This window comes from Amblyraja radiata, chromosome 21, assembly GCF_010909765.2.
Source record: "Amblyraja radiata isolate CabotCenter1 chromosome 21, sAmbRad1.1.pri, whole genome shotgun sequence".
Taxonomy (NCBI): domain Eukaryota; kingdom Metazoa; phylum Chordata; class Chondrichthyes; order Rajiformes; family Rajidae; genus Amblyraja; species Amblyraja radiata.
The window spans coordinates 38,949,732-38,969,341 of record NC_045976.1 but is presented as its reverse complement, the minus strand read 5'-3'; the positions used below and the strand labels follow the sequence as shown (position 1 = coordinate 38,969,341).

The window sequence follows — 19,610 nt, the reverse complement described above, 5'->3', positions numbered from 1 at the left end:
TATGCAAATATTCCATTGCACAGAAGTTGCAGTTAAGCAAAATGGAGCTCCATATATTTACCAACAAATAAAAAATATACTCAACATAAATTACAATTACATTATTGGGTTTAGTGAGAATATCAAATATCACAGAGAAGAAAATCGTGCGCCTTTAGTTTTGGAATGAAAAAAAGTTTGAGGTATTTAAAATATATCTGTAATGGATGTGAATAAATCCACGTTATAAATTAGCATGCAAAGTCACCTCGCTCCGGCGCATTTGCAAGCAAAACAAATAAATTTAAGTGAGTCACAAAGCTGCATCACATTCTTAAGTAACAACAAACAAAACCGCTTTATAAAACCACAAGCTTTACAGGAGAATACTCGAGCTACGGATTGTATTAGCAAGCTCATTTCTGAATATATGCAAAACACTGAAAAAAAGCTGGAAGAACACAAACAGCATCCGTGGAAGCAAAAGGTCTAAGTTGATGTTTCATGTCAAGATCCTGCATTGGTACCGAGAGGGAAGAGCAAAGCTTACCAGTATAATAGCAAGGAGTTTGGGGGGGGGGGGGGGGTGAAGTTTGCGAGTCCGCGCCGACCAGTGATCCCCGCACACTAGGGACAATTTACAATTTTTCCAAGACAATTAGCCTACAAACCTGTACGTCTTCGGAGAGTGGGAGGAAACCGAAGCTCCCGGAGAAAACCCACGTTGGTTACGGGGAGAACCTACAAACGCCGTGCACACGGCACCCATAGTTAGGATCGAACCCGGGTCACTGGCGCTGTAAGGCAGCAACTCTACCGCAGTGCCACCGTGCCTCCATAACTGGAGTTGGTTAAGGGATAAAGTCTGGTACATGATAGTTGGAAGCAGATCACAAGTAGATAAGACCAGGTGGGAAACCTAGGCTGGAAGGTGCTAGGGATATACATTAAACATAAACCTTGTTATTCTTATCCATTAAAAGGGATGTCCCAATAATTTTGAGTACATTTTTAAAACTTGAAAATTTGTGCTTTGAAAATGTCTTTAAAAAAAAAAAAAAAGTTTCCAACCAGAAACGTAAATTATTAATGTTCCCAAACTATAAATAATGTATGAATTGCAACACATCTGCTGAAACATTAAACAGTGAGCCCAAGCGACTGGTGATAAGACACTTGAAGGAATTATTTCATTGTTAAACATTAGCAGTGCCATACCCGGGCTATAAGACATTGCACAAGGGAGTATAGCAAAGTAATATCACATGTCTAAAGCTGCACGGTGAGTGGGCAGGGCATTGCACAGAAAATCTAAGTAGGTTAATTAAACAACATAATCACATGCACTTCATTATATTCAGTATAACCACTGTGGGTACACTAGAACATGTTAGTACGGGATTAGTAATCTAGATGACTGGATTAATAATTGAGAGACCGATGTACAAATCTTAGCATGGCTATCGGGGAGTTTTAAATTCAGTTAATTGAATAGCAATGGATGAAATGCTGGCATCAGTGATGGTGATTTCACAAATTGTAGTACTGTGATAAAAATACTATTGTTAAGCAATATTTACAAAAGGTCCATATCATTTGAGTTTCGCCAGGTCATATTGGCTCTAAACCTGATGAGTCTAGGGCCAGACCCAGGGAAGGCACCTAAATTCCAGTGGTAAATAACATTTCAAACCAAAATCGGCAAATCTACAGATATTGGTAATAAACTGCTGGAGGAATTCAGTGGGTCAGGCAGCATCTATGGAGGGAAATGGACAAACAATGTTCTTGGTCGAGATCCTTTCATACATGGTTCCACTGGACAGTTATCACTCTTAACAAGTTAGTCTATGCAGCAGAGAGCCACCTGCTAAGTTTGTAGGAGTGACCCCGAGACTCCCATTCAGTTGAATTCAATGGGCGGCATGGTGATGCAGCAATAGTCGCTGCCCCACAGCGCCAGAGACCCGAGTTCAACCCTGACTACGGGTGCTGCCTGTACGCAGTTTGTACGTTCTCCGCGTGGGTTTTCTCAGAGATCTTCGGTTCTCTCCCACTGTCCAAAGACGTACAGGTTTGTAGATTAATTGGCTTGGTGCCATTGTAAATTGTCCCCAGTGTTTGTAGGATAGTGTTAATGTGCAGGGATCGCTGGTCGGTGCGGACTTGGTGCGCCTGTATCAGCGCTGTATCTCTAAACTGAATGAAACTAAACTAATTTACCTTCTCTGACCTCTATCTATATTATTGGAACAAGGCTAAGTGACCCAACTGTACATCTTTAACATACATTGAGGGCTTTCCTTCCAGAAACACAAGTGAGGATGTTTGCCAAACAGTTCAGCTGCTTAGATAATTGAGATTGTGCGCAGCAAAATCTAGACTAGGAACTACTGAATGTCTGACTTCTTACCTGTGGCAAGGGTGGTCAAAAGCCCTTTATAGCCCATGATATAGACTTTCCCATACAACAAATGGAGATTGAAGGGAAGGAGTTTGGAATCTCCAATCCAACCCAACTCTTGGAAAGGACCAAGCAGGAGGTAACATTGCCATACAGTTAGAAGTGCAGTGACAAGGCATAGCAATGTGAAGTTTGTGGAGGTAGGCTACCACATTTGGGTAAATGTATCACACCCCACTATTGCCAAAGCCCTTGGAACCTACCCTAGAGCTGGCCAGAGAAAGTGACAAGTTTGCCAAGTAACCATCGGAACTGGTAAGTTTTCTGCACCAAAGACTCCCAATCTGACTTTCAGACAGTCTGAAGAAAGGCCTCGACCCGAAACGTCACCCATTCCTTCTCTCCAGAGATGCTGTCTGTCCCGCTGAGTTACTCCAGCATTTTGTGTCTATCTCAGACTCCCAATCGCTCTGCTGACCTGACATTCCGCCTTGGTAGTTGCAGGTTAATGCAATACAACTAACCATACTGAGGTACATCACCAAGATAAAGCTAACAGTGCAAAGACTATTTGGTTTTGAAGCCCTTAATAATAATACCACATAGAACTACCAATAAATAACATTTTGTTTAAGTTGTAATTTAAGAGCCATCAGAGAGCAGAGCAGAGCAGTGGAAGGAGAATTAATTTTGAGGGTGGATGGGAAAAAAATGTCTAGATTTTTTAAATGAGAGGAATGGGAGATGATTGCTCACAAAACAGACGAAGAACTAGAAGCTTAGAAATCCTGACTCTTCTACAAGTTTTCTAAATGCCCTGGAGTTTTGCTTTCAGAATGATGATACTAATGACTTCAACTGAACCCACTGCTATGTTCATTATGCTAGCCCCAAAGGTAGCTCTCCTGAGACACAGCCTCACAGACAATCTGATATCCCCATAGACAACAAGAATCATAGAGTGCCCACAATGTCTGGATTCTCAGTCTGTCTCTCCACGTTCCACGAGGTTTCCATATTCAGCCAGATTCCCACTGGCATGACTATCCTGACATATGTCACTTGCTCCTCTTCTCCATTTGATACTACTTTTATCTCTTCTATCATGCTCAGAACCCCAGCTTTGGTCACCTTAACTTGCCTCTCATGAGAATGTACCAAGGCTATATAAACATCCTTACAGCTTTATTGGTGGCCCCTCGTCCCATTAGTGCTTTACCTGGCAATTTTACATTCCACTTACCCGGAACCAGATCTCTTCTCATTGCACTAAGGAACCTTTCTACAAGAAAGGCCATTTTAGATTGCTCATGGGACTTTTCCATTACTGAACTATATTGTGATCCCTGTTCTCCAAGAGCCCTCTAATTTCTCTTACCTGCTTCCTATAATATAAACCGAATCAAAATGTTGGTGTAGCCTTGAGGCACCTTACATAAAAAGATTAGTTGGCATCAACTGTTTGTAAAATAGTAGCAGACCATTTGACTCAGCACCCGATGCATTCTTTCCAGCTCCCAGTAATTAGGTACAATATACAACATTGTAAAGGTTCACAGGAAAGTCTCTTTATAACCATGACATTTCCAATTTTATTGGAAATTTAAATATTAAATATTGTTTATTATTTATGAGAGTACTTTTTGGCTCTGCATCCCTTAATGAAAAGAGAAAATTGAACCAATTAACATATTTAATGTCAGTTGTAACTTAACAAACACCTGCAAGCAAGGTATTGGAATGAGAATTAACTTTGATTTTCTTTTTAAACCAAATAGTTTTGAAATTCCAAATCCTAATGAGTGAAATCAGGGTAGAGCCTGCAATTTGGACACAGCAATAAGAAAAAAAATCAAAGAAGTTCCTCCACTGACTCAAATAGCACCGTCAGTTAAGGTTTTTGTTAAGGCAGACTGAAGAGGGGTCTCGACCCGAAATGTCACCCATTCCTTCTATCCAGAGATGCTGCCTGTCCCACTGAGTTACTCCAGCATTTTGTGTCTACCTTTAATTTCAACCAGCATCTGTAAAACGAACGGTGGAAACAGGCCCTTTGGCCCAACTCGCCCACAACGGCCAACAATGTCCCAGCTACACTAGTCCCACTTGCCTGCGCTTGGTCCATATCCCTCCAAACCTGTCCTATCCATGTACCTGTCTAACTGTTTCTCAAACAATGGGATAGTCCCAGCCTCAACTACCTCATCTGGCAGCTTGTTCCACACACCCACAACCCTTTGTGTGAAAAAGGTGCCTCTCGTATTCCTATTAAATCGTTTCTCCTTCACCTTGAACCTATGTCCTCTGGTCCTGGATTCCCCTACTCTGGGCAAAAGACTATGCATCTACCCAATCTATTCCTCTCATGGTTTTGTATACCTCTCTCCCATCTCATCCTCCTGCGCTCCAAGGAATAGAGACCCAGCCTACTCAATCTCTCTATAGATCACATCCACTAGTCCTGGCAACATCCTTGTAAATCGTTTCTGACCCCTTTCAAGCTTAACAATATCTTTCCAATAACATGGTGCCCAGAACTGAACACAATATTCTAAATGTAGTCTCACCAACGTCTTATACACCTGCAACATTACCTCCCAACTTCTATACTTTCAGATAACTTATTTGATCAGTCTGAAGGGTCTCGACCCGAAACGTCACCCATTCCTTCTCTCCAGAGATGCTGCCTGCCCGGCTGAGTCACTCCAGCATTTTGTGTCTACCTTATTTGAACATGTCATCTTAAAGTTGACAGTCCAAACTATGCTTAATTTCTGCATTGCAATACAGGTCCACCACCGATTTTCCGGCACCCTTGGTTCCAGAGCCTTGGCGCATTATGCATTTTGCCGAACAACAGAGATCACGGCCTTGGGAGGCTGAGAATCCAGACGTCGACTCCAACTGGGCCAGAGCTCCAGAGTCCCGGCCGCACAGGGTAATATTTTGTCCGGGTTAAGGGAGGTGCCGGACCCGGGAGGGGCTCTGGAATATCATTTGCTGGAATATCAGTGGTGGGCCTATCATCGAGCAAAGATGTAGTGATGTCTCAATCTACCTCCATTCTAACAATGAGAAAATTACACACATTGATTGACCCATGATGCCACAAAATAAAGCCTGCTCATTTCAGGATATCAGATTTCTCATTCAGGAAGCCAGCAACATTTCACGACTGCACTCAGCTTTTGCTGTCCTTGAGTTTGTTCTCGTTGCTGACCATTTTACAAATAAAACAGCATCTACGCAAACATCATCTTGACAACTTTAAGATTTAGTACTTACAATGCACAAGTTTAAGAAAAATACTGACATTTGTGCAACTATGGTGATAAGCAAACGATAAATCCATGACTGTCAGGGGTTATGGGGAGAAGTCAAGAGAATGGGGTTGAGAGGGAAAGATAGATCAGCCATGATCAATGGCCTAATTCTGTTCTCTAAACTTATGAAGTTATATGGAAACATGGTCCTTTTTTATATTCAAGTTACTGGTTCACATATTAATTATCACCCTCCTCTGCAACTTGATCCTCAACTTCCTGAGCCATAGCAGCAAGGACAGGGGACAAAGCATCCTCCATGATAATTCTAAACACTGTTGCCCCACAAGAATGAGTTCTCAGCACCCATGCCAGACTCCCTATGCAACCAGGACTGACCAAATTCTCTTCTAACTGCATTTACATGCTTGCCATTGACACCATCGTACTGGGCAGGATTTTAAACAATGACGAGACAAAATACAGGAAGGAGATGGAGAGCTGAGTAGTGTGATGTCAAGATAATGACCTCTCGCTCTGTCAGCAGAACGATGGAACTAGTCATCAACCTCAGGAAGCAGGGTGGTGTACACACCCCAGTCTGACAAGATAATGAAGTGGAGACGGTTGAGAGCTTCAAGTTCCAAAGTGTAAAAACCACACCGTGTGGGAAAAACCAGGAGACAATATATTATAGAGCAAACTGTATTCCATTTACGCCTGATAGTTAAAAAAAAAAATTACGCCATTTAGAAAAACATTTTGCCGATATCTTCTTTGCAATTGAGAATCATTCGATTAAAAGTACACATTTGCTCTTCAACATGGCAACTATGATAGTGTTTCAAATTTAAATTAATGCTTTTTAGCATTAACCTTTTTGTCCCTATTTGCACTTCCCTTTTCAAAAGAAGCTGGAAATGAGAAACTGCAGCTGCTGGTTAATACACAAAAGTTGAAAGTTGTCGAGTAACTCAGCAGGTCAGGCAGCATCTCAGGAGAACGTGGATAGGTGATGTTTCCAGTTTCTCGACATCTGAAACATCATCGATCCACATTCGCTAGAGAGCCTGTCTGACCTGCTGACTACTCCAGCACTTTGTGTCCTTGAGCAAATATTGATTTCCTTTAACCTACAACCTTTGCAATATTGTTGATAAACCTCAGTTGTACAGGGCCCTAGTGCGACCGCACCTGGAGTATTGTGTGCGGTTTTGGTCTCCAAATTTGAGGAAGGACATTCTTAATATTGAGGGAGTGCAGCATAGGTTCACCAGGTTAATTCCCGGGATGGCGGGACTGTCATATGTTAATAGAATGGAGCAGCTGTGCTTGTATACACTGGAATTTAGGATGAGAGGGAACTTATTGAAACATAAAATTATTAAGGGATTGGACATGCTAGAGGCAGGAAACATGTTCCCGATGTTGGGTGAGTGCAGAACAAGGGGCCACAATTTAAGAATAAGGGTTAGGCCATTTAGAACAGAGATAAGGAAAATCCTTTTCACCCAGAGTGTTGTGAATCTGTGGAATTCTCTGCCTCAGAAGGCAATGTAGGCCAATTCTCTGGATGCTTTCAAGAAAGAGCTCTTAAAGATAGCGGAGTCAGGAGATATGGGGAGAAGGCAAGAACGGGATACTGATTGTGGATGACCAGTCATGAACATATTGAATGGCGGTGCTGGCTCGAAGGGCCTATTGAAGGCAATGGAGACCTTCAAAACATTACAAATATAAAAGTATTGAAATGGGTTAAATATCCTATTACAGTGCAGTAGCAGAAAATTACATGTTCAAAGAGTCAGATTGTAATACCAATACCTACATTTAATTCCACACATATTCCCAACCGAGATGCACATCCAAGATAGCTGAAGACCGATTCTTAGTTTAGTTTAGAAATACAGCGTGGAAACAGGCCCTTTGGCCCACCAAGTCCACGTCAACCAGCGATCCCTGTACACTGGCACTATCCCACACACTAGGGACAATTTTCAAAAGCCAATTAACCTAAAAACCTGGACATCTTTGGAGTGTGGGAGGAAACCGGAGATCCCGGAGAAAACCCATGCAATCACAGGGAGAACGTACAAACAAGCTGTAGTCCTGTAGCAGGATGGAACCCGGGTCTCTACCGCTGCGCCACATTTGCACATTCTACCTGTAACCACGTGTGTTCCCCCAGGTGGTCCAGTGTCCTCCCTTATTCTGAATACGAGCGTGTTTGTAGGTTCATTTGCACGCTGTAAAATTGCCCCTAGCATGCAGGGAGTGGATGAGAAAGTGGGATAACATAGAATTAGTGTGAATGGGTGATCAATATTGAATTAGATTCAGTGAGCTGAGGGGTCTGTTTCCTTACTGCATTCTCTTTTATATCTTTGTTCCAAGAATCAGTCTTATAAAGAGTTATGAAAAAACAATTTATTTCTGCTAACTTGAAATAATTGTCGATATATTGCTACTGACAACACTATGGTTTTTTCATTACACAGAGATGGAAGTAAAACTAAACAGAGGCAACAGACTGAGGATTAGAAGGGGCAAAGATTAATGTGAATTAGCATCCTGGCAGACTGAATACCACCCACCAGTATCCTTGTCCCAACATTGAGGTCACCAATATTCACTGTTCAAAAACACTCCGAACACAAAATACAGCAAGCACAGAAAGGAATTTAAAAAATGAAACTTAGAAACCAATGGTAATAAGATGAAACTACAATATTAAAACTAATTAAAAGGACAACTATGGCTTCAAAATTCTTCCGAGAAAAATTACCGAATAACGCACAGTGGCGCAACTAATAGAGGCACCCCTCAAAGCGCCAGAGATCTGGGTTAGATCCTGACCTTGGGCGCTGTCTGTGCGGTGTTTGCGCGTTCTCATGTCATTGCATGGGTTTCTTCCAGGTGGTCCGGTGTCCTCCCACATTCTGAAAACGAGCAGGTTTGTAGGCTAATTGGCACGCTGTAAAATTGCTCCTAGCTTGCTAGTGTGAATGGGTGATCAATATTGAATTGGACTCCGTGAGCTGAGAGGTCTGTTTCCTTACTGTATCTCTAACCTCTATATAAATATTCTAGAGCAGCAGCACACCAATTTACATCAGCAACTCACAGAAGGATCAGGCTCCAGCCACTGCAATGGGGAACTACATATCCAGTCAGATGCACACCAAAGGGGTAAAATACGAACACATAGACCATAAACTATGACCCAATCTTACACACCGTATGTAGCTATTTCATGAAGTAGTTTGAAAAACTCAAACTTGATGAAGGAACTCAGAATAAAAGGATGTATCTTTAGAAAGGAGAGGAGAGGGGTGGTGAATCTGTGGAATTCAATGCCACGGATGGCTGTGGAGGCCACGTCAATGGATATTTTTAAGGCAGAGATAGATAGAATCTTGGCTGGTATGGGTGTCAGGGGTTATGGCGAGAAGGCAGGAGAATGGGGTTAAGAGAGAAAGATAGATCAGCCATGATTGAATGGCAGAGTAGACTTGTTGGGCCGAATGGCCTAATTCTGCTTCTACCACTTATGAACCATGTAAAGGGCGGAAGCACTTATGTGAGTGGGAAAAGTCAATGTGGAAAATATTATGCCGATTGTGACAAACATATTGTAATTAAGTGAACAGCAATTCGGAACAGATAAGATTAAATTCCTTACTTGACTCCATATCTTTCCCTGAACATGATATGGTCCCTGTAAGTACGGTTCACGTCGAGGTCGATTTGCCTGATATCAGGAGATATTACCCGTGCTCGGTTCTTGAGTTTCTTAGTTTTTCAAAGAAAGTTAGAGAGAAGATAAATAAATTTATAATTTAACCACAATATTCTTAAAGAGATAAAGCAAAGCTAATATAGTTACAGTGACACAACTGCACAAAATACATTTTACTGGTAACTGCAAACATTTTATTTTTGACAGACTCTGCACCAATAAGTAAATGTCTGCTTAATCGATTTAGAAGCATTCACATTTTATGAAAAGCTTCAGTGCAACTAAAATGTAGTTTTAATATAAACCATTAAGTGTTCTTTGCCAATTATCTCGGCTTGTACGCGCTAGAATTTAGAAGATTGAGGGGGGATCTTATAGAAACTTACAAAATTCTTAAGGGGTTGGACAGGCTAGATGCAGGAAGATTGTTCCCGATGTTGGGAAAGTCCAGAACAAGGGGTCACAGTTTAAGGATAAAAGGGAAATCCTTTAGAACCGAGATGAGAAAAACATTTTTCATAAAAAGAGTGGTGAATCTCTGGAATTCTCTGCCACAGAAGGTAGTTGAGGCCAGTCCATTGGCTATATTTAAGAGGGAATTAGATGTGGCCCTTGTGGCTAAAGGGATCAGGGGGTATGGAGTGAAGACAGGTACAGGATACTGAGTTGGATGATCAGCCATGATCATATTGAATGGCGGTGCAGGCTCGAAGGGCCAATTGGCCTACTCCTGCACCTATTTTCTATGTTTCTATCTCCCAGCAGTGGGCAGCACAGTGGCTCTGTGGTAGAGCTGCTGCCTTACATACAGCACCAGAGACCCGGGTTTCATCCTGACAATGAGTTCGGAGTTTGCACATTTTTCCTGTGACTACGTGGGTTTTCTCCAGGTGCTCTGGTTTCCTCCCACGCTCCAAGCACGTACCAACCGGTTTAAGGGTAATTTTCTTCAGTAAAAAAAAATTGCAAATTGTCCCTCGTGTGCAGGGTAGAGCTAGTGAGTGGGATAATCACTGGTTGGTGCAGACTCAGTGAGCTGAAGGGCCTGTTTCCGCACTGTATCTCTAAAGTCTGAAGCAAAGTATTGTCAGTGATGCACGCTGTTAAATGTCCATGAGCCTCAGTCACCCTTCACATATCTTGCACTAGTCCGTAATTATTGATGGAATGTATTCTTGAGACCGGGGCTGCCTGGTTGGTAGTGGGAAAGAAAAGGTACTGCAAACCAAAACTGTTTTTCCTTTAATATTAACATATACTGACAGACAGAAATATAGAAAATAGGTGCAGGAGGAGACCATTCGGCCCTTCGAGCCTGCAGCGCCATTCATTGTGATCATGGCTGATCTATACTGACAGAGTTTCAACTAAATCCCCAGCCGAGTGATGGGGTAAACTTACAAACTAGCAAATGAAGTGAAAGGGTGTGAAATTATCCATTTAACAATTAAAGACTCCTTATCAAGATGCCTGCAGAAAAACAAAGACATCCAGAACAACAATTTTATGTTTCTCCAGGATTTCAAAAATGAACGAAAATTTAAAAATTGCTATTTTGCTTCTATTTGGTTAGAAGTATCAAAAATTGTTGAAAACTTACATCATACAAGTCTTTTTTCTCCAGTTTTATTTTTTGTATTTCCAGAATCAACGACCAGACCTCTCCCCTCAGTTGCAATGGGACTCCCTTATAAATTCTCCGCACCACCTGAGAATCAAAACAAAAATAATGTCTCCCTTGGCGACATTTTGTACTATAAAATTACAAATCCAGGCCAAAATACTTAAAATGCAAAATATCCATATGCTATTTTTGGCCATTAACTAAATTGATCAATAGACCAATATCTGCAAAATATTAAACTCAACCTGACAATATTCAGGCAATTGGTCTCTAAGAACATTATTCCATTTCCTATGTTGGAATGTTGCAAATTAACAATCTATGAAATGACTTGAGTACTCTCGATATTTTTTGTAATTGTGAAATTGAAAAATGGCAACTTTTCCAACCACAGAGTTTATATTAGGTTGCTACCTCTTCATAGCCAAAGATGCTTACAGGAAAAGAGAAACAAAGAACTGCAGATGCTGGTTTATGCCAAAGACAGACACAAAGAAGGGTCCCGATGCAAAACGTCACCCATCCTTTTTTCTCCAGAGATGCTGCCTGACCTGATGAGTTAATACAGTACAGGTGCACAACCTTTTATCCGAAGATCCAAATAACGAAAACCTCCGAATAGCGGACATTTTTTCGGTCCTTGAAGAAAGGTCCTTGAAAACGTTCACGGAGGGCGGCCCGCAGAGGTGACAGCGGAACCTCCGGTCGGTCCTCGAAGAAAGGGGAACTAAATCCCCATTCATAAAAGAGAAGGTGAGGGTATATTGCGCGGGAGGGTTAATAATTGACAATATGCTGCTGCCTGCCCGCTGAGTTAAAAAGTTCCCACGGTAGCACGATACACAGTGTATCGTGAGTCTTGCGTGGGAACTTTTTAACTCAGCGGGCAGGCAGCAGCAGCAGATTGTCGCTGCCTTCAGTTTCACCCCACCTACACCCCTCTGCTTCCCGGCCATGTGTGTGACCCCTTCCCTCCCCTCTCCAGCTCCCCGCCCATTGCACCGGCGCGGGGGCTATGCACTGTCTTCATGTCGGCGATGCTAGCAGGTCAGTGCCAGTCACCGGAGACGTCAGGACCAACGGGACACCGACCCCCAGGCCCACTGCAAGCACGGAGATCCCAGAGACCCACAGCCAGCAGCAACCCAGCCCCGTTCCAACTCCAGAGGAAAACTGCAAACTGGCCAGAGACATCAGGACCACCAGAAGCCGGTCCCCGATGGGCCGCTACGGCGACAAGTGGCAGTTCGCCCACAGCCCCCTCATCGGGACACCGACCCCCAGGCCCATTGCAAGCACGGAGATCCCAGATCAGCAACTCCAGCCCAGCCCCGCTCCAACTCCAGAAGAACATGGGGAGAAGCTGATGGTGTGCAAGGTACGTCTTGTTCTTGAGGTCGCGCAGCTCGGGCTGTGGGCGAACTGCCACTTGTCGCCGTAGTGGCCCATCGGGGAGCGGATTCCTCTGGAGTTGGAGGGGGAGGGGGGTATTGTGCTGTTTGATCGCCCCCTGCTATCCCAGGGACAGGGAGACAGGACGTTCACCGAGGGCGGCCCGCAGAGGTGACAGCGGAACCTCCGGTCGGTCCTGGAAGAAAGGGGAACTAAATCCCCTTCATAAAAGAGAAGTGGAGGGTATATCGCCTACCTGGAAGAAACCGGACATTTTTTCCAGGATGTCGTCTGCACACCAAAGCTCACGTTTGGCGCCAAACGCACGTCGCCTCTGCTGCACGCGGATATAAGAGTGTGAAAATGTCGCCTTAGGCCGCCTAAGGGCATGTAGCCCCGCTAGGGTGACATGAGTGCGAGAGGTGATTCAATGCTGCGGTCACATTTACAAATTCAGGAATTCATTCAACACACTACATTTCATACAGACATTTATTCTGCAAGAAAAAACTACATTGAAGACTCAAACTCGCGACCGAGGAACTGCCGGGATCAAGGCGCAAACTCGCGACCTTGCGGATATGAGCCGAGCACTCTACCACTGAGCCAGCCATTAAAATCTACGCTAAAAAAAATCCATTCCGAAGACCGACAAATTCCGCATTACGAAAAGTGTCTGGTCCCAAGGCTTTCGGATAAAAGGTTGTGCACCTGTACTTTGTGTCTATCTTTGCATGTACAAACAGTTCAGCATGAGTAGCGTTTGCATTTCCCAGTCTGGTAAGAGGCAGAGGCAGGGACAGGGCAGGGTGTGGTGGGTGGAAAGAGAGAGGAGTTAAGCAATCAAACAGTAGTGCGGGTATGAAATGCAGATTAAGCTCTCAGTGTACTCAGTGATAACTAATTCAACTGGGTTGGAAAAAAAAGTGTATGCAACCTCAAATGTACTGATCAATGCAGCCACACAACACAGAATCACACAAGGCATTTAAACTTCCATTATATGTTCTATATCTTTTGTTTTCTGGAACGGTTCTACTGATATTGACATTTTTAACTTGAGGTTCCTGTTTGAACGCAGTACCAGGTTTTCGTAACTCCGATGAGTTACTCCAGCACTTTGTCTTTTTTGTAAACCAGCAAATGGAGTTCCTCGCTTCTACATTTAGTAAATGCTTGTGACTTAAGAGTTAGTTATCTATTTAACTTCTCCAAGGATAACATATTGAATCTGCATTGTATGTCTGCACCAGATTTTCAGTAGCATTGAGCTGAATTGGTCCTTCCTGCATGAATTAGTCTGCTCACTCACCATTAAAGGCCAGAAAACGTAAATGATTCTCAATTCCCTAATTCACCTATTGAAAAAAATGGTACAGGTTGCAAAAGGCCTTGGTTAGACGACATACAAGAATATGAGAGTAAGAAACAGGAATGGCCAAAAGGCTGATGAAAGTTGTTCCGTCATCCAATTAAATATTCTGACGTTGGTCTTGGCACCACTTCTCTCCCTACCTGTTCCCCAACAATCACAATTCTCAGTACATATCTTGGACCTGAACAGACTCAATAAATCATCCTCTGGTGCTCTTCAGAACTCAGAATAAATTCCTACTCCTCTCCATTTTAAATGTTTACCTCCTATTCTAAAACAATGCCCTCCTAGTTTGAGTAGGAGAGCAGGATCACTGAGAAAATACACGTGGCTGTGGTAGCGAGTCGCTTTATTCTCGGACTATTTTCAATGTCCTTTTGATTAATTAACAGATTGTATGCCTCCTTGTCACCTTCCTCTCAGCTAACAATGAACCCATCTTCATTGAAGGAATTGTGGTGGAGATAGTCAACAGCTTCATAAGGTCGTAAGTGATAGGAGTAGAATTAGGCCATTCGGCCCATTAAGTCTACTCCGCCATTCAATCATGGCTGATCTATCTCCATCCTAACCCCATTCTCCTGCCTTCTCCCCATAACCTCTGATAGCTGTACTAATCAAGATTCCATCTATCTCTGCCATAAAAATATCCACTGACTTGGCCTCCACAGCCATCTGTGGCAAAGAATTCCACAGATTCACCACCCTCTGACCAAAGATATTTCTCATCTCCTTCCTAAAAGAGCATCCCATAATTCTGAGGCGATTACATCTAATCCTAGACTCTCCTACAAATGGAAATATCCTCTCCACATCCACTCTATCCAAGCCTTTCACTATTCTGTATGTTTCAATGAGGTCCCCCTTTATTCATCTAAACTCCAACAAGTACAGGCCCAGTGCTGACAAATGTTCATCATAGGTTAACCTACTAATTACTGAGATCATTCTTGTAAAATCCTTCGGGTTCCTAGGTGTGCATATCTCGCCAAATATTGTATTGAATTTCGACAGATTAGAGAGCAGACTGGTTGTATCACAGTCTGGTTCAGCAATTCAATTGCCCAGAAACAAAGGAGACTACATAGTATTAGACACTGCCCAGTCCACCACATGTATCGACCTCCCCACTATCGAAGGGACCTATAAGGAGGCGTTGCCTCAAAAAGGCAGCCAATATAAAAGACACACACCACCCTAGACATGCCCTAAAGTTGCGGCTACCATCGGGAATGGGTTACAGGAGCCTGAAACCTTATGACCACAAGGTTCAAGAACAGCTTCTTCCCAGCAATAATCAGGCTCTTGAATACTACACAACACTAACCTCAGCAACTATGATCCTGTATGGACTGTCTTTGGTTTCACTACAGACTGCTGTTTTCACACTATTATGGTTGCTTTACATAATGGTCACAAATTTATTGCTGTTTTGACTATTGCATATTATCCGTGTACTATTGCGTTTATAGGCCCGTTTAGCTGCAGCAATGAATAAATTAATTGTTCCGTAGCCAATACATATGACAAATAAAAATTAAACTCTTGATCAAATCAGTTTTGAAAATCTAAAGGCACTAGATCTAATACTCTTTTATCCACTCTACCCATGACCTCATAAAAAGAACACCAATAAACATGTCATTATTTCCTTTTCATAAAACTTTGGTTCCTCTCTAAAATCTCTGTAAATAAATTAATCTATATTTCCTTAAATTTCTATTTTTAGCAAAAAATGTTAAAAAAACTCCAAAATTACATTAAGTGCTTTAAGCAAAGTAACAGCCTGCAGAATAATTGTGTGTAAATTAATATTACGTGAATAAATGTGTAAGTCTAGTTCAGTGTCTATTATGCAGTTATCCTTATTGACTTGGGCAAAGTGCAGATCAAAATATTCATTTCTCACTGCCAGAGGCCAGAAACATTTGCTGGCCTTTATTGCCACATAGACCAGTGACCCAGACGCCAATGGAACATATGGTCACAATAAGATCATCCAACTTGAAACTGGGACCAACATGGTTTGCAGGCTCTGTTATACACTGTTCTGGGGTGCATATTTAATAACCAAGTGGGGAAGGAACATAGGTATTGAAGTTAAACCTGTTACGCTCATCAATGATATGGCAGAAGCTCAATAATCAAAGTTTTATAAAGGACCCTAATACAGAAAAGCCTCTCTTTAAAACAAAACGTCATGGGATAATTAAATCATGAAGTGTCCCTAAATGCTTCCTATTAAGAAAACACTTAACTAATAACCTCTTCGTAAAACCAACCACAAATGAACTATACAGAGGATAAATCACTGTGACAAATGCAGTTAAGATGGTAGCATTATTATTTTTGTAAATTGTTATTTCTAAGCGAGACTAAACAAATATCAGGATTTAATATTGAGGGAATGGAAATTAGATTTCTAAAAGTAAATTACAAGAAATAAGATGACAGGCATGTTTTTTTTAAACTAAAGCTAAACTGCCTCAAAAAATAAGAAGCAAAATAATTGGGAATATTGGAAAAACTGAGCAATTTTTCTTTTTGTTTACTTTTGGCAGTCTGAAGTTGTTAGCATCTGGAAGCAGTCAACCTTTCCTTTTAACATGGAACCTGGGATATTCTAAGGCAACGTGTTTGAATTTAGCTGCAAGTGATTAAAAATTATAATGAGGTCTATGATCGATGAGTAAAGGTTAAGTTCTAATGTATAACTATGGTTTATGATTCCAAGGCAGAATTATTGAGACAAACATCATCAATAACCTGAACCATCTGTACATCATAACAAAGGCAACTGGATTTTATTTATCCAGGACAATTATTACTGCCATTTGCGGCCTATAAAATCACGAGGGGAATAGATCGGGTGAATGCACAGTGTCTTTTACCCAGTGGGGGAATCAAAAACAAGAGGACATGCGTTAAAGATGAGAGGAGCAAGATTTAACGTGAACCTGTGGGGCAATATTTTCACTCAGAGGGTGGTGGATTTTTGGAACGAGCTGCCAGACGAAGTAATTGAGCCGGGTGCAATAACAAAATTTGAAAGACATTTGAACTTGGACAGGTACGTGGATAGGAAAGGTTTAGAGGGATATGGGCCAAACGCAGGCAAATGGGACTGATCTAGATGGGGTATCTTGGTCGGCATGGATGAGTTGGACTGAATGTGTGTACGACTCTCTGACTTTAAAACTATAAATTCGATTTGCACTGAATTAGGAGAAGTACATTTAAAAAAATATATATTTTAGAAATGTCAAAGATTAACATAGGACTGTATCAATATTGCAGTGTTTACTACCAATGTGATCTGGCAGTGATTAGCACATGGCATCGGTCAGTGGCATTCTAGCACAGCTAACGCAGCTGACAGTTTCTAGGAGAATCAACCACGCGCTGAGAACACTTGGCTATTAAAACAACCAGATGTCAGCAAATTTAAACATGCCAGGATTTTTTATAAATTATACTTGAAATGAATAAAAACTTCTCATAGATTTTAGACCAATTCATAAACATTTCTTTTTAAGTCATCACATTAAACTTTTGTGCAGAGGAGCCAAAAACAATGAAAAATGAAAGAAAACTATAAAATCATTAGAGGAATGGATCGTGTAGACACAGAGTTTCTTGCCCAGAGTCGGGGAAACGAGAACCAAAGGATACAGATTTAAGGTGAAGGGGGAAAGATTTATTAAGAATCTGAGGGTATGGAACGAGCTGCCAGAGGAAGTAGTTGAGGCAGGGACTATTGCAACGTTGAAGATACAATTAGACAGGTACATTGATAGGAAAGGTTTGGAGGGATATGGGCCAAGCGCAGGCAGGTGGGACTAGTATAGATTGGGACATGTTAGTTGTTGTGGGCAAGTTGTGCTGAAGGGCCTGTTTCCACACTGTCTGACTCCAAAATGAAAAGAATCCAAGAACTGCTCAAACATATTTCATAACTAATTGCCCTTTCATAGCCGATATAGATGCTCAAAATTGCTGTTCATTGGCATTGCAAAATGTAAAAACCCTCTGAATTGTTTGGAAGAATTTAATTTTTAGCAGTTAATTTTCAATTCAGATTCAGAATTGAGAACCAGCACATTATTCCAATAAAGATCTCCAAAATTAAATTGCCTAGGTATATTGATCAAAATCAATTGGCTTGGACTTTCATCGGAGTCACCAAAACATGCCATTCTTTCTCTGCAAGTGGCACCTTTGCCATTAGGGCCAGCACTGGCCTGGTCAGCAAGGCCTTGGAAAGCCAGTGCTTAGTGAGGTGTTTAAAGGGGCAGAATGGTGACGCAGCAGTAGAGTTGCTGCCTTACAGCGCTAGAGACCCGGCTTCGATCCTGACGACAGGTGCTGTCTGTACAGAGTTTGCACGTTCTTCCCGTGAATAATGGGTAGGCTATTTAGAACGGAGAAGAGGAAAAACTTTTTCACCCAGAGAATTGTGAATCTGTGGAATTCTCTGCCTCAGAAGGCAGCGGAGGCCAATTCTCTGGATGCTTTCAAGAGAGAGTTAGATGGAGCTCTTAAAGTTAGCAGAGTGAAGGGATATGGGGAAAAGGCTGGAAAGGGGTACTGTTTGTGGATGATCACAGTGAATGGTGGTGCTGGCTCGAGGGGCCGAATGGCCTACTCCTGCTCCTATTGTCTATTGACCGTGTGGATTTTCTCCGAGATCTTCGGTTTCCTCCCACACTCCAAAGATGTGCAGGTTTGTAGGTTAATTGGCTTGGGTTTGTATACTTGATATAAGTGTAAATTGCCCCGAGTGTGTGTAGGCTTGTATTAATGTGCGGGGATCGCTGGTCGGTACAAACTTGGTGGGCTGAAGGACCTGTTTCCATGCTGCATCCCTAAAACTTAAAAACTCAACTTTGCAGCCTGAAACAGCTTTATATAGTGGATATGAACAATCTCAGTCCACAGAAATGTCACAGAGTGATACAGCACAGAAACAATATTGATCCACACTCTGGCTTCCTGTTCATTACAGTTATCACTCTCAAGTGCATGCTACATTTCCCACAATTCTGGTCTCACCTTTGTCCTCGCCTTCTCCTCTACCAGTCCCCACTTCATAAGCTGTAGTTCTTCGCTCCGATTGCCAATGGCTAGTGAGACTTCATCCATCAGAACAGTGACAGATCCATTCAGTTAATGTATAATTAAGGGATCTATTATATGATGCAATGTTCTCAACTCCACCATGTGGCAAACTGGATTATTTAAACAAATTAGGTCCTATCAATTTCAATTTGGCTATAACATTTGCACTCGTGTACAATATATGGAGACTGAACCTCACTAAATTTGCCAGGTTTCATTAAGCTCTAATCTAGTGAATATCCAGAGTTGTCTGTGGACTACGGTCAACTTATTATCCATCATTGTTGCAGCAATTCAATCATTGATTTTAATAAACTATTATGAAAGTAATTTTCAAATGTAATTCTATTGTGCTGTAATGCAGAGAGCTACATTCTGCTCCCTGGATCTCTCCCTTCACTCTACCTCTTCTACCTGTGTTTGGCTCAATTATATTTAAGTATAGTATTATCTGATTTGGTTGGATAGCATGCAAACCTAAGCTTTTCACTGTACCTGTACAGGACAATAATAAATCTACATCAAAATTATTTTGCCAGGAAAGAGTACTACTTCTGATCACAAAGCTTCACCATGTCTCATTGAAACCCACTGGGATGCCACCTTACTTAGTTTATTTCACTACTTCATGTGCTTAAGCATATATATTTAAGTAATGTTTCCAAGATTAGTGTTGAGGAAAAATCTGTTTTGCAATTTCTTGGAATTGAAATGAA

The 19,610-nt window shown here is 41.9% G+C and overlaps 1 protein-coding gene across 4 annotated transcripts in view; it reads right to left on the bottom strand.

Moving 5' to 3' along the window:
• The window catches only part of usp6nl (USP6 N-terminal like), a 140,746-nt gene that overhangs the window by 48,154 nt on the left and 72,982 nt on the right, over nucleotides 1–19,610 (bottom strand). For all 4 annotated transcript variants that reach the window (XM_033040135.1, XM_033040134.1, XM_033040133.1 and 1 more), the window contains exons 8-9: nucleotides 10,986–11,093; nucleotides 9,329–9,438 (exon numbers count right to left, since the gene is read on the bottom strand). In XM_033040135.1, the coding sequence (XP_032896026.1) occupies nucleotides 9,329–9,438; nucleotides 10,986–11,093 (218 nt within the window). The remainder of the gene's footprint in view (nucleotides 1–9,328; nucleotides 9,439–10,985; nucleotides 11,094–19,610) is intronic.